We start from the raw sequence: 14,540 nt of genomic DNA on the forward strand, positions 1-14,540 counted from the left end.
TCGTCATGGTGCTGCTAGTGCTCCAGCTAGCATGCTGGTTCTGCTTCTGGACAAATGCCTGTAGTTGGTAGTTTGGCTCCTCAATCTCCTGACATTGTGGCTTGACGGTAGATGTGAAGGCGGCCTGTCTGCTCGGATGCTGCTAAAGCACCTGCTAAAGCTAGCACCTGCTAAAGCTAGCCCCTGCTAAAGCTAGCACCTGCTAAAGCTAACACCTGCTAAAGCTAGCACCTGCTAAAGCTAGCACCTGCTAAAGCTAGCCCCTGCTAAAGCTAGCCTGCTAAAGCTAGCACCTGCTAAAGCTAGCACCTGCTAAAGCTAGCACCTGCTAAAGCTAGCACCTGCTACAGCTAGCACCTGCTAAAGCTAGCACCTGCTCAAGCTAGCACCTGCTCAAGCTAGCACCTGCTAAAGCTAACACCTGCTCAAGCTAGCACCTGCTAAAGCTAGCACCTGCTAAAGCTAGCACCTGCTAAAGCTAGCACCCACCTGCTCAAGCTAGCACCTACTAAAGCTAGCACCTGCTAAAGCTAGCACCTACTAAAGCTAGCCCCTGCTAAAGCACCTGCTGCTTCTTCTGGAGAAACGGAGGTAGTTGTGCTAATGCTACTAGTGCTAGCAGTCTCTTGGTTCGGTGGTGGATTTGAAGAAGGTGCCTCATCCTTGCTACTCCCGGTGGGATCAATATATTTAAACAACGAACCCCTCTGTTTTTGGAGTGCTTGGTCCTTCATTAGTCTCTTTTTTTGTAGTCGCTGCCAGATAATTTTGTTCGTTTGGACAAAAACATGCTTCCATTTTCCCTCAGTCATGGCTCGTGAGAGCTGGGGGGGGGAGGGAGGCGGTGGCACGTGCACACATTCATTCACATTTTCCCGCCCTTTCCAAACTGTCGCTCTAGGCAATTGCCTAGTCCGTCTATACATACGGGCCCTGGACATTGTTATCCCAAGCAGATTTTGAGTTTTAGTTTTGTCGCTTTCTGCGACTAAGCGACTAATGGAAACTTGCTCGACTTGGACTCTTCTCGTCGACTAACGTTAAGTCGACTATTGGGGGGCAGCCCTAGAAATCATTACCTCAGGGTGTGTGACATTCTTAGACCATTTCTACCCCGACACTTACCAGTAACGTGATTGAGAATATTATCTCCCATTTTGCATACCCTCTCTAAATTATTGCCAGCAAGTTGACAGGCACACCCCCTTTGATCGTGTAAAGAGAAGATGATCAGTTGGTTATTTGAGGTGTGCCTCTGATCATCTTTGAATAGGAACGTGAATCCTCCACAGCATTTTAAAACAAGAAGCCTTATTAAAACAAGATGTAGGACGTACAGAAAGTAAATAAATAATAATAAATAAATACAAAACACAGATTCTTCCAAGAACTAATGAGTTTATTGGGAAGTATCACTGAATAACATAAAATATGGAGGAGTGTGCCTTTAAGAGTTCTACCTTCCATTATATATCAGTGTAGCAGGTCCTTCAGACGCAGCAGTTCACTGGGGTCCCAGGTCAACGTGGGAGAGGACATCTCATTTCCCATTCTCAGCCCATCTCTTCCTCTCATCTTCACCTCCGTGAACTTGATCTTCCACTTGTTGTCCAGAGGAGAGCGGATGAGGCCAAACACCTGCTCATAGATGCCCAGGCAGGCTCCGTCTCTGTGGATGGTCCCAGCCACGGCCACCAGTACCAGGCCGTGGGGGGAGGACAGGGCCCTGAGGCCGTGGGGCTCCAGGTTGGGGCTCAGGAGGAGCTTCTCTTCTCTGGCCAGGGCCAGCAGACGCAGACTGACCAGCTCAGCTCCCTGGAACTCTTCGGTGTACTGCTCCCCAGCACTGGAGAGAAGACGTAGCGTCACGTCCCCCCAGAAGTGCTGAGGTCCCCAGGCCTCAGCCGCCTGGCCCAGAGAGGGGTTCTGGCTGCTTAGGAGATGGTAGAACCACTGGCAGAACTGCCGGGCCAAGACAGGGAGGTCAAGCCCAGAACTGTCAGCGGTCAGCTTTATGGAAAAGATGTCTGAAGTCTGAGGTTGTCTGACGTTTTCTGGTTTGACTGAAGCCTGCAAAAGAGATTTTACGGTACATGACGGGAACAGGCGAGGGATCGGGTCAATTTTCTCCACAACAGGGTAATATATGAATCAACCTTCATACATTACAATTTGTCCGCTAAAAAATAGTTCCACAGCCCGCATCTCGCTTTCTTCACATACCGTGTGAGATGGGTTAGTATACCTTTACTGAATGAACGTCAGATGAGTTGCTATCTTATCCACATTGCAACCTTATTTCTCTATGAACCAAATTGATTTATCAGCATATATTTTGGATAGATAGCTTAGCGAGCTATACCTTCACTGTACACACATCAGATGAGTTGCTATCTTATCCACATTGCAACCATCGATTTGCTGATTTGCTGGATAGCTTCCCCTATGGGCACAGTGCACTAGTAGGAATAAAACCACTGCCAAAGCCACATTAACATCATAAAGCTTTTGGAATGATCCACTATGGTGGTTCTGGGACCATCCGGTATTTGATGTAGTATGAGAAGAGCAGTGGCTGGATTTCCAAAATTCAATGTCTCCATCTAGTGGCCAAACAAGTCCAGGCACCTGTATGGTCAGTCCAATTTAATGAATTTTGAAATACCAACATATCTAGCGCTACTAAACACCTCAAGCTCTGCTCTCTGCAGATGTAGAAACGACATGGTTTCCAGAGTAAACTTGTACTAATACTATACTGAGACACCAAGCATAGTTTTTATGTAAAATGTTCTTGTGCAGTGTATTTCAAATGCACAATCTTCTTGTGGAACAGATCTTCAAGGAGGCCAAATACGTCGAATCATCACTTTATTGAGCATGCCTGCATAGGGTTGAATCTTTAGGCAAATACTAAAGTTTCTCTTACGAGGCGCCGAGCTTGTATCCTGGCTTCAGGCCAGGTATCACATGACAAACAAATTTGCATACAATGTTCATAAACTCCAATTATAGTCACAAACAGTCACTAATGTTCTGACTGGTCAGTGTGTCAGCTGGTCTTTGCATCAGCTGAGCTCTTGCCCCCCTTCCTCGGACAACGGGGCTATTAAGGGTATTCCTGTGTCCTCCTAGAATCATGTTAAAACTGACAACTGACTTCCAAGACAACCTATCTGCTATCTTTATTGACTCAGGGACAAAGGAATGCTGACTCGGGACAGGACATCTGTTGTAACTGACCCGTTAAACTACTTATAATAACACAGTTCTACCTAAAGTGAAGTTTATTCATTATTTTTTATAAAATGATTACTACCTGAGAGTAATACAGTATGATTGATGTAATACAGTATAATACAGTATAAAAATATACGACACTTGTCAATGGAAACATGAATTGAAAGATGTGTTTGGTGGGTTTGGTAGGTTACCTGGACTGGGGGCCATGGCTCAGATTTGATTGGTGGAGAAGAGATGGGTGTGGGCTCAGAGGAGCGGGCTTTGAGAAGCACTGGCTTCTCTCTTGCCATAGGAACAGACCTGAGGTCAGACGACAGGTGAAGAAATCACTCGATTGGCCAAGTTAGATGACCAAGGCTATCTGCAGTATTGTACATCTTTGAATATTTGCAATGCATGAGTTTCTGAGTGTCACTGATCTTGATGCCAGGACACAGTCCATGATACTGTATGGTGATGACTAGATTATGTCCCCTCTGTACCTCCATACACCCCATCTCCGCACCTTGGCGGTGAGATAGTTTAGAAACTACACAATTACAATTGATAGTGTGGATGGTAGACTGTACCTTCTATCCTGTACCTTCTTATAACGCCAGTGTTCAAGAGCCTGTTTCACCACCTGTGGCTTGACAATATTTTGAGGCATCGACACCCCCTCATTCTGAAGGTATTTAAATATGATGTCACGTTCAACCTTCCTGCGTTTCAAGAGCTCTTCAGCATCTTTGGTGTGTGACAGAATTTCACTGATCGCCTCTGAAACACAATAAAATGCCATGTACCATATGACTTCATAAGTGCACATGAAACCTCTTTATTTCATATACAGTGCTTAAAGGGGTAGTGTGCTATTTTGGACATTTAGCCCTATTTGTGGTCTGTCTACCATGAACCTGAAACATGGAGACCATCATTTCACTGATCGTTCCAGTATTGAGCTTTTGACAATATACTGTATAACTATCATATTTAAATTATTCTTCCTCTTGTCAGCAGCGTAGGCTACTGCAGTAAATCGTTTCGTCATTCCAAGGAAGTTCTGAACGACCCAACCACAAAATAATAATCTAAAAATAAACTACATAGAAGAAACAACATTTGTTGAAAATGGACACAAACAAGTGTGGGTAATGTAGATTCACCCACATGAAAATGAAACTGTTTCATAACCAAAAATAAACTCATCGGGGTCCCTTTAATGAAAGGATGTTTTTGTTATAACATAGCTCACAGACAATCTTACAACGATTATTGAAACAATAACTCATGAGTGAGTGGTATATCACTAATATACAGTGTGGTCATATTGATACACCACACCCTGTCATTAGGTATTGCTTCATATTCTCTAGTGCCTCAAGGGTTGCCCCATCACTCAGAGATCCCTGACTAAGTATTAAAAAACGGAAAAAGCTCTGACTTACCTATAGCGTTAATCCTGCCATTGTCTATATGCGTAACAGTCTGATGCAATGACAGTATGTTGTCTAACGACATCATATTCAGAATTTTGCGGCATCCAAATTTCTCCTCACTAACCAATCTACCAGTCATCTTGAAACAAATAAGATGTCTAGCTTTCAACACAGAGGAGCACTGATATAGCCTAGCTGCTCTGATGAGCTCTGGAGGAAATGCCCTTTGTTCTGCTACAAAACAAGCTGTGCTAACTTCTGCTTCTGCTGAAACGAAAGTGAGAATGAAACTCACATCAAGTGGATTTGTGAACTGAATTGCTTTTGAGGAGAATTGATTTCACCAGCAGAGGGCAGAAACAAGCAAAAACAATACAAAGGTGTTGATTTAGATGTATTTATAATTCAGATATGAGATACCTATTTACAATATATTACAGTTCTCACCACACCATGAGGCTACACACAGTACATACATTGTTAAACATATATATACATATAGTATTTTGTAGTATAAGACACAGGCCACCAAAACTTGGTAATATCAGGATCATGTCATCATAACCATCTCAAAAACAGCCCCGAAATGCAAAGCTAATCCCAGACAATGTTGGACCAATAAGGCTTTGTGGCGAGAAATTAAAATAAAACTTAAACCAGCTTTGTTTTTCCACAAAATATGTTTTCTTGACGTACTAAGTGCATGTTCTGCTTCCACAGAGGCTGGACAAAGTCCTGTGCGTGACCACAGTGTCCCTCATCATCTGCAGAGGAGCTGCAGCTCACTGGAGTCACATGTCAGAGCAGGAGATGCCAGCTCCCCAGGCCCTCCCAGAGAGTCCTGTCCTCTGATCTTCAGGTTCACAAACTTGATCTTCCACCTGTCGTCCAGAGGAGAGCGGACGAGGCCGAACACCTGCTCATAGATGCCCAGGCAGGCTCCGTCTCTGTGGATGGTCCCGGCCACGGCCACCAGTACCAGGCCGTGGGGGGAGGACAGGGCCCTGAGGCCGTGGGGCTCCAGGTTGGGGCTCAGGAGGAGCTTCTCTTCTCTGGCCAGGGCCAGCAGACGCAGACTGACCAGCTCAGCTCCCTGGAACTCTTCCATCTGTTCTCCATCAGTGCTGAGAGAGACATACACAGATCTGCGTGATCCTTACACAACAAGGATGTGCGTTAGGTCTAGTCAAAAAAGGGCCCTAGCTCTTACCTGGTGAGAAGGCGCAGCCACACATCCTTCCAGAAGTGCTGGGGTCCCCAGTCCTGAGCCGCCTGGGACAGAGAGGGGTTCTGGCTGTTCAGGAGCTGGTAGAACCACAGGCAGAAATCCCGGGCCAAGGCCATCGAGTCAAATCCAGCACCCCCCACCACCTCTGTGGACACAAACACCCTCTCAGCTGGTCTCACACTGGTCTCACTCACTGGGCTTTGGCTGGGGGAGACCTGCAAGCGAGGAAAGGCAGTGTCAAACCTATAGATCATCATATTGGCCAGCTCGTCAGGTTCACTTGGCGGCTTTCTCTCACCTTTTCTGTTTTTACTCTAGCATTAGACCAAAACTCTAATGCCCTCTTGGCCAGCTGGTGTTTTTCGCTGTTCGGAGGCATCACGACCCCTTCCTTTGCCAAGTATTTGAAAATGACGTTGCGGTGCACTTTCTTGCGTTTCAAGAGCTCTTCTGCGTCCTTGGTGTATGCAAGAATGGCCTCGACAGCATCTGTAGTAGACAGAAGCACCGATTATGTTATATCACTGCACTGCTAGACACATGAACCGCAAACTAGCTGCTACTAGCAAGCTGACCAGTCAACAAACAAGCAACGGGTTTCAGGTAGTGATGGGTCATACGACACCGAAGCTTCGGGGCTTCGCTCCTCAATGTGAAGCGCACTGCGCCGAAACAACGTGCCGGAGCTTGTGTCGAAAAACGATGACCACGTGATTGATGACGTCTGAAGCTTGGTGCTGCGTCAAACGTCATCGATGTACCGGAAAAGCTTTCAAAGCTTTGAAAGTTTTGGCGCAACCTCTGACAGCGTGGCACATCTGTTTGGAAGCGATTCTGCAATGATGGAGGCACCAAGCGTGCATATTCACATAACATTGTATATTTATTGCAGCACTTTCAATCAGTGAACACGGTTCTCACAAGATCACAATGAACATAGGTAGTGTGCAGTAGTCTACTAGGCTACAGTTGCAATAGGCTCTGTGCACCAGCTCCACTACTTCCTGAAAGTCACTTGGCATCTTTATTTCCAGTTCTATATGATTGGATTAAGTGATTAATCAGGTGTGCGGCAGACCCAGCGCACACCTGATTAATCACTTAATCCAATCATATAGGACAGGAAATAAAGATGCCAAGTGACTTTCAGGAAGTAGTGGAGCTGGTGCACAGAGCCTATGGCTGCTATGATTTCTGCAAACCACCAGGTGTCGCTGTCCTCTCCGTTTTCAATGCATCAGAGCTTCGACTCTTTTCCACAATCAGGAAGAAGCCCCAAAGCTTCATAAGGCATAGTCCGCCCATCCCTAGTTTCAGGACAATGTGGTTTTGTTGATGTCTATCTAACTGAACCTCGTTCCCAATCCCAGTCCTATTTGGATCAGGAATGTCCTCACCTGGGACGCTTTCCACTGCAATCATCTTATTGGTGACGGTGTCACTGAGTGATAGTATGTCCCCGTTTGACATGATACTCAACATGTTTCTACAACCGTTACGCTCTACATCGGATAAGCCTTGCATCTTTAAAACACAAAACAACAAGTCTCAATCAAGAACTGTGAACAAGAGGCAAGTTTCACGCTACTTTTCCATCAAGTAAACACAGAAGCGTTGCTCCCTCCCCACCGACGCCTTCCGCCATTCGTATCTTATGAGTCCTTCGAAAAAAGAGTCCGAGTAGAAACATAATGTTTGGTTCCGCCGCTGCAGCAGAGTAGCGTGAACTTGGGTCCTCCTTGGGTTTAGTCCCCATCCTTGGGTTTAGTCCCCATCCTTGGGTTTAGTCCCCATCCTTGGGTTTAGTCCCCATCCTTGGGTTTAGTGCAATAGTGGAGCAAAAAGGCGACATGTTCAATATTTTTACTTTCTGAAGCCGGGTTTTACACCTCTGATTATAATATTATTGTTCCTCTCACTGTACTCGATTCATTTCACAGGGGGCACACTTGGTAGCCTAGTTTTGCCAGCCCCACTTTGAACCTGCTTAATCTAAAATAAATAAATACATGAATAAATAAATAAATAAATAAATACAACTTTAGTTGATGAATTAAGTAATTTGCTTCTGTAATATTTTGTTGTTTGTGTTTGTATGTATGTGTTTTGCTATCGTATTTGGACAGCAAGTGGTCTTTTAACATGTTTTTCACAGTGAAATCACCAAATGTTTTGCATTACCCTTATTTTGAAATCCCTAGCAAGAACCCTACCGGATATTAGTTTGGTTATCACACTCCTGCTCACAGCAGATCAGGGACATGGTCACTAGAGATTGCTCCATCATATGTGCTGGTAAGATACTTTCAACCTTTGTCCTTCTGCAGGGTGCGTTAGCTCACCCAATTAAAACATAATGCATGTCGGCATTATGTAAAAGACTAGATATTGGGCATCATTCCGTACTTGTTTGGATCGGTGAGCCCGTTGTTGTGTGAGCAGTACGAGGTAAGAAGACGCAAACGTCAGCTAATCCAGCAGAAAGATCAATTTAGGTGTTTTTAACTTTAATCCTGGCAAGGTCACGTGATGTGGGACCTCAGAGGGTGTATGGAGATTAAGAAAGGTGTGATTGAATAATCCGCGTTATCTGAGCTGTAGTTTTCACAGTGGGGTTTAACGTAGCCTACTAGTTCAACACGGACTGATATGCATCTTACACGAGAAGAATAGTTGCTCCATGCTTGCTTACATCAAGCATTCTATTAATACATCCATGCATCAAGCCTAACATCATTCAGTCAGACGAGTGTGTTGCCTATAATAACCCTTTTGGGTCAGTTGTCCTGGGTCTATTCTCGTGAGAGCACCCTGATCTCGCACGCTCACAGGTTAGGGGTCTTCTTGCTCACAGGTTAGGGGTCTTCTTGCACACACTTCTCAATTTCTGAAGCATTAAAAGTTATCTGAGCACGTGCTGAGCCAATTCACTTCACCGTTTCATCAGCTATTCTAACGCCTACTCACTTCTATCATCCAATCAGTTCTTCTCAGTAATCCATCCCAGCAGACGTCATTTAAACCTAGACGACTTCGGCAAACCCTGTAAAAAGATGTAACCATGGGGAAATACACACCTATCACATTACCAAAGCTTTGTAAGATTGTCACTGAGTGTAACTCCTCATGTCTTGACCCTGTACCAACAGAATTATTTAAGCAGGTGTTCGACAGTGTTTCAAGTCATGTCGTGAAGATCATACACGTGTCTCTTCAAACAAGCATCTTCCCAGATGCCTTCAAAACAGCTGTTGTAAAACCACTACTAAAGAAACCCAACCTAGAGGTTAATGCACTGAACAACTACAAGCCGATATCCAAGAGAAACATGACACCTGCTTTGGGGGTTGCACAAGGGAGCTGCCTTGGTCCATTACTATTCTCACTACATGCTGCCACTCAGGGATATCATTAAAGAGCACAATATATTATAGTTATGCGGATGAACTGGACATCTCTGCTGAACCAAATAATGCTGCAGCTATAAACTCCATTATTATCTGTCTTCTAGTAATAAATAAATGAATGAGCAATAACTTAATGAGGACAAAACTGAAATCCTATTGATCGGCCCTAACATGAAAAGAGAAATGCTGTTTAAAAATCAGGGGAAACTGACATCCTGGATTATTACTGTAATGTATGTATCAATTTTCGAATCTGGTGTGAACCAAATAAGTGGACTAGAGTGGATTAACAGGTGAGGAAACACCCTAATCGGGGCTATAGCCAGCCGACATGTCTAAATGAGCTCTTTTGCTTGCTGGGTGCATAGCCGGCAATTTGACCAAATTCTAACCAAATCGTTTTCATTAGTTTTTGCCTACACAGCTTAGATATCCATATTATTAATAGCATCATTTGCATTGTCAATAATACATACAAGATGTTATTTCATCGACATGGTCTATGATTTACTGAAGCTCTGAATTAGACGGCTAGTGTAGCCAGCTTTTGGCCTGATTCTAGCCCATCCATAATTAGCATTATTTTTTGCTGTCATACAATTCATTAACTTCTGCAAATATGAAAAGGATGCACCGGAGAAGTCCATAGGCTACAGTATAATGCTTTATTTTCCCACAAGTACTGTAGATATTGTGTGAACTTTGAATTCAGTTACCAGTTAACTTGGACCTAATGTTTACTGACATGTCTGGCGTCTCAACCCCTGGGCTTGTGATATTGTGGCGTAAGGGCAAACATCAGAGTTGTAACCTGCTCATCAATCTTTAATTCAATACGTGACAATGCTGGTGTATTCTGAAGGTGACCAAATAATAAACTAAAACTTCTGAAGGTAACCCATTTGCAAAAAAAAAACATCTCCCACACAAGTGCATTCCATAAATGTGAGGTTTACTCTGAACCTCCACACTTATCGTTTCTGCTGCTGGGAAAGTAACGTTGGGTAAGGTTGTATGAGGAAGTGGACGTCTTCGGAGGTAGCAAGTAATCAAACACATATTGCAACACACAGACCGTCGTTTTGCCACGATTAGCTTTGAAACACAAACTGACACACGTTCGGAACGCTGTTGATCTGACAAGCGTCCAGTAGCGGTTCAGCTCAACCTTTTTGTCTTGGGATCCTCCTGTGTTCAGCGTTCTAGATGGGGAACACAGAGATCGACGAGCCGGGGCGGGTGACAGTCTACTCCATCACAGGGTGTCCCCACTGTGTCCAGGCCAAGGCCAGTCTGGGTCTGCTGGGCATACCTGTGTGTGATGTGGACGTGGGGAGACACCCAGAGCTTCGGGTCAAGGTGAAGGAGCTGACTGGACGCAGCACTGTCCCTCAGATCTTCTTCAACAGTGTCCACGTGGGGGGGAACGACGACCTGCAGAAACTGGTGAGCACCTCAACTCACCTCACCTCATCTCACCTCACCTCACCTCAACTCACCTCACCTCACCTCACCTCACCTCACCTCACCTCACCTCACCTCACCTCACCTCACCTCAGCTCAGCTCAGCTCAGCTCAACTCACCTCACCTCAACTCACCTCACCTCACCTCACCTCACCTCACCTCAACTCAACTCCCCTCACCTCACCTCACCTCAACTCACCTCACCTCACCTCACCTCACCTCACCTCAACTCTTTTTCAACGACTGATTCCCAAGCATCACATCAATGAATCACAGAGAATAGTCATTGTAGTGGTCAGTCTAGTTCGCCATTAGTTGTCAGTAAAGCAGAGAAAAGCCGACGATTGATTGAAAGAATTGTGTTGAGGGGAAATGTTGCAATTGCTGCATCATCTCGTCAGGCTCCAGAGGAGTTGGAGCGCCTGGTGCAGTTGGTGAGGGAGGAGCCTGTTCCAGAGAATGGCCCGCCCCTTCCTGAAAACCAGCCGGAGGCCGCAGAGGGAGACGCATATGAAGGTCAGTGGACGAAGCACGACCGAGCCCTGGGCTCCCCTCGCCTAGTCCCTTCCTCTGGTGTCCCCTCCATGAAGACACGCACCACCCCACCACCAGAACTATGCCCTAGAGCAGCGGTTCTCAACTGGTGGAGCCTCAGGACCCACATTTTTCCTTATCATGAAGTCGCGACCCAAATTTATTCCACAGCACTCAAATTTATTCCACAAAAATAGAAAAACTCTGTGACACATAACACAACATTGGCACACGCTAAGGTTAGCCCACTTCCTGTCATGTCTCGTAAATAAATTATTGAAATTATTGAATTGAATTGAATTGAATTGTGTGTCCTGCAAAATAAAAACCCAACATTTTCTCTATAAATATATATATATTTTAAAATCCCTTAAAAAAAAAAAGAAAAGAAAAGGGAAACCGCCCACGAGGCCGCGACCCAATCAAAACGCCTCCGCGACCCACCTTTGGGTCGCGACCCACCAGTTGAGAAACGCTGCCCTAGAGAACGGGGTGTATCCAAGTTCCCCACTCACACTCAGAACTGTTGATTAGTGGGACTGACCAATCGTCTCAGACTCCCATAACAAGATTAAAGTAGATCAAATGGTGAATGCTTGACATTGTGTTTTGGTTCAAAGGGTAAGCCTGTTGGTTGTGCTTCTGCTTGTCAGGAAGCCACAGTCAAACGAGGGAAGAGGTGGGTCTGTGTGTGTAAATGTGGTTAGTTGCGTGTTGAACAGTCCGGTTTTGTTTCACCACCAGCAGCTGTGTGCGTCTGTGGGTGAAGGACAGAGAGAGAGAGAGAGAGAGAGGGAGGGAGGGAGGAGGAGAGGGAGGGAGGAGGAGAGAGGGAGGCTATTATACACTGAACAGATTGAGTGAGAGGAAGGAGTAGCGATACAGAAATATTGTGTGTGTGTGTGTGCGTGTGCGTGTGTGTGTGTCAGGCATTATCATTCAAACCTTAAATCATTGAAGAAGTTAATACAATTGTCCTTAATAATCAATAAGGAGAACTTGTGGAGACCATCAGCATTTCTATTATTTATTTAACGTGCATGGAGGGTGTTGACTTTCGTTGTTTTATCATTGTCCTTGACAATAAAAGACGGCCCCCAATCTCACACAATATCACACAGTCCAGTGTTTCCTTGTTCTGATGTATCCCAAATGAATCTCTCCAACACGGGATTTGAGCGACTAGCAAAAAGCATGTTTATTCCAGAAGGTTTGACATACAAAAGACGATGGCATATAGTCTAATGTACAGTTGACCTCTCTGTATGCTGTCTGGACTCAAATCAAAGCATTGGTCTCGTTGCAACGCTCTTATGTGGTTTGAGTGTCCCCCCCCCCTCGTCTCTTCTCCGATAAGACTGTCTTTCTGGTCTCTTCTGTGACCTTTTTTGGTCAAGATAAGCTACGCCGCCTCGGCGCTAACCACAACAATTGTGTTTGGCCCAGAGTGTACCAACCATACGTCATCTTTATCTCATAAGTCTATGGAAGAGGGACACCATTTCTTACAGAAAACTCCAGCTACAGCCATACTCAGAGGTCAATCATAATTAGGAACAGCTAACAGGATCAGATTAAACCAACATTTCTTTGAAAATCAACCAAATTCATCAATATTCATCAAGGTAGAAAAAGTAGAGTTTCTCTCAAAGTGTCTCTGACCAGGACAGTCCCATCAGATGCATATATACAATCAGACAATACCAGAAACCCTAGTTCCTGATTGGTCAGAAACGGGACATGAGCTTGTCTTGTTGTTGTTCCTCCAGAAGACAAAACAGGAACAAGAGTCCTTCATACAGACCACAGCACCCTTGTCACGGGCATGAGAGAGACCGTAGCATGAGAGAGACCGTCGCGTGAGAGAGACCGTCGCGTGAGAGAGACCGTCGCGTGAGAGAGACCGTAGCGTGAGAGAGACCGTAGCGTGAGAGAGACCGTAGCGTGAGAGAGACCGTAGCGTGAGAGAGACCGTAGCGTGAGAGAGACCCTAGCATGAGAGAGACCGTAGCGTGAGAGAGACCGTAGCGTGAGAGAGACCGTAGCGTGAGAGAGACCGTAGCGTGAGAGAGACTTAAACATGAGAGAGACCGTAGCGTGAGAGAGACCGTAGCATGAGAGAGACCGTAGCGTGAGAGAGACCGTAGCGTGAGAGAGACCGTAGCGTGAGAGAGACTAGCATGAGAGAGACCGTAGCGTGAGAGACACCGTAGCATGAGAGAGAGACCGTAGCGTGAGAGAGACCGTAGCATGAGAGAGAGACCGTAGCGTGAGAGAGACCGTAGCGTGAGAGAGACCGTAGCGTGAGAGAGACCATGAGAGAGACCGTAGTGTGAGAGAGACCGTAGCGTGAGAGAGACCGTAGCGTGAGAGAGACCGTAGCGTGAGAGAGACTAGCGTGAGAGAGACCGTAGCGTGAGAGAGACTAGCGTGAGAGAGACCGTAGCGTGAGAGAGACCGTAGCGTGAGAGAGACCGTAGCGTGAGAGAACCCGTAGCGTGAGAGAGACCGTAGCGAGAGAGACCGTAGCGTGAGAGAGACCGTAGCGTGAGAGAGACCGTAGCGTGAGAGAGACTAGCATGAGAGAGACCGTAGCGTGAGAGAGACTAGCATGAGAGCAGTGTTGGGCTCGTTACTCAAAAAATGTAATATATTACTTATTACTCATTACCCTTTTTAAAAGTAATATCGTTACTTTACTTATTACTCCCAGCCAAAAGTAACTAGTTACTTATGTAATATATTACTTTCCCAGTACGTCCCTGTGTGAATCTCCGTAATCACCATTAAACACACTTAAGGCTTCAAACTAGCAACTTTGTCTGCAGCCTAGGAATCCCTAAAAGTGACAGGCTAGATGAAAAGCACGCCTGGCTCAAACTGATGACGAGACAACCTTTTAAACACCTTCTGTTATTTATTTTTGCTGAAAGTGAAAACAATATTTAACAAAAAACTGTAATCTACAGCAACAATAGGCTTACATACAATTCAATTGAATAGGCAATGCTATTTGCCCTCCTGCTTAATATAAACCTTTGGACATGTTATCCTTTCTATCTTTTATACAACCCTTTAAACTGAGAGTGAGAACATAAGACAGCAGCAAACAAATCAAAACTGAAATAAAAATCAAAGGCCTCCAGCAACAACTAGGCAAAAGTAGGCCTACTCACTCACACACACACACACACACGCGCGCACACACACACACACACACACACACACACACACACACACACACG

At 45.3% G+C, this 14,540-nt stretch overlaps 2 protein-coding genes across 2 annotated transcripts in view; one reads left to right on the forward strand and one right to left on the reverse strand.

Moving 5' to 3' along the window:
* Nucleotides 1-1,473: 1,473 nt before the first annotated feature.
* On the reverse strand, nucleotides 1,474-7,499 carry cUnh3orf38 (chromosome Un C3orf38 homolog; the record flags this gene model as incomplete). Its single annotated transcript, XM_084452080.1, has 5 exons — nucleotides 7,287-7,499; nucleotides 6,188-6,378; nucleotides 5,872-6,104; nucleotides 5,430-5,785; nucleotides 1,474-2,063 (listed from the first exon to the last, which is right to left on the reverse strand). The coding sequence occupies exons 1-5, from the start codon at nucleotides 7,411-7,413 to the stop codon at nucleotides 1,474-1,476; spliced, it is 1,497 nt and encodes a 498-aa protein (XP_084308206.1). The 5' UTR covers nucleotides 7,414-7,499.
* A 646-nt stretch (nucleotides 7,500-8,145) lies between these two features.
* Nucleotides 8,146-14,540, forward strand: part of LOC311320100 (uncharacterized protein) — a 14,053-nt gene continuing 7,658 nt past the window's right edge. Inside the window, exons 1-3 of the mRNA XM_084451761.1 lie at nucleotides 8,146-8,184; nucleotides 10,495-10,742; nucleotides 11,163-11,277. Coding sequence (XP_084307887.1) covers nucleotides 10,503-10,742; nucleotides 11,163-11,277 — 355 coding nt within the window. The 5' untranslated portion in view covers nucleotides 8,146-8,184; nucleotides 10,495-10,502. The remainder of the gene's footprint in view (nucleotides 8,185-10,494; nucleotides 10,743-11,162; nucleotides 11,278-14,540) is intronic.

This window comes from Borostomias antarcticus (assembly GCF_949987555.1).
Source record: "Borostomias antarcticus genome assembly, chromosome: 17".
NCBI lineage: Eukaryota > Metazoa > Chordata > Actinopteri > Stomiiformes > Stomiidae > Borostomias > Borostomias antarcticus.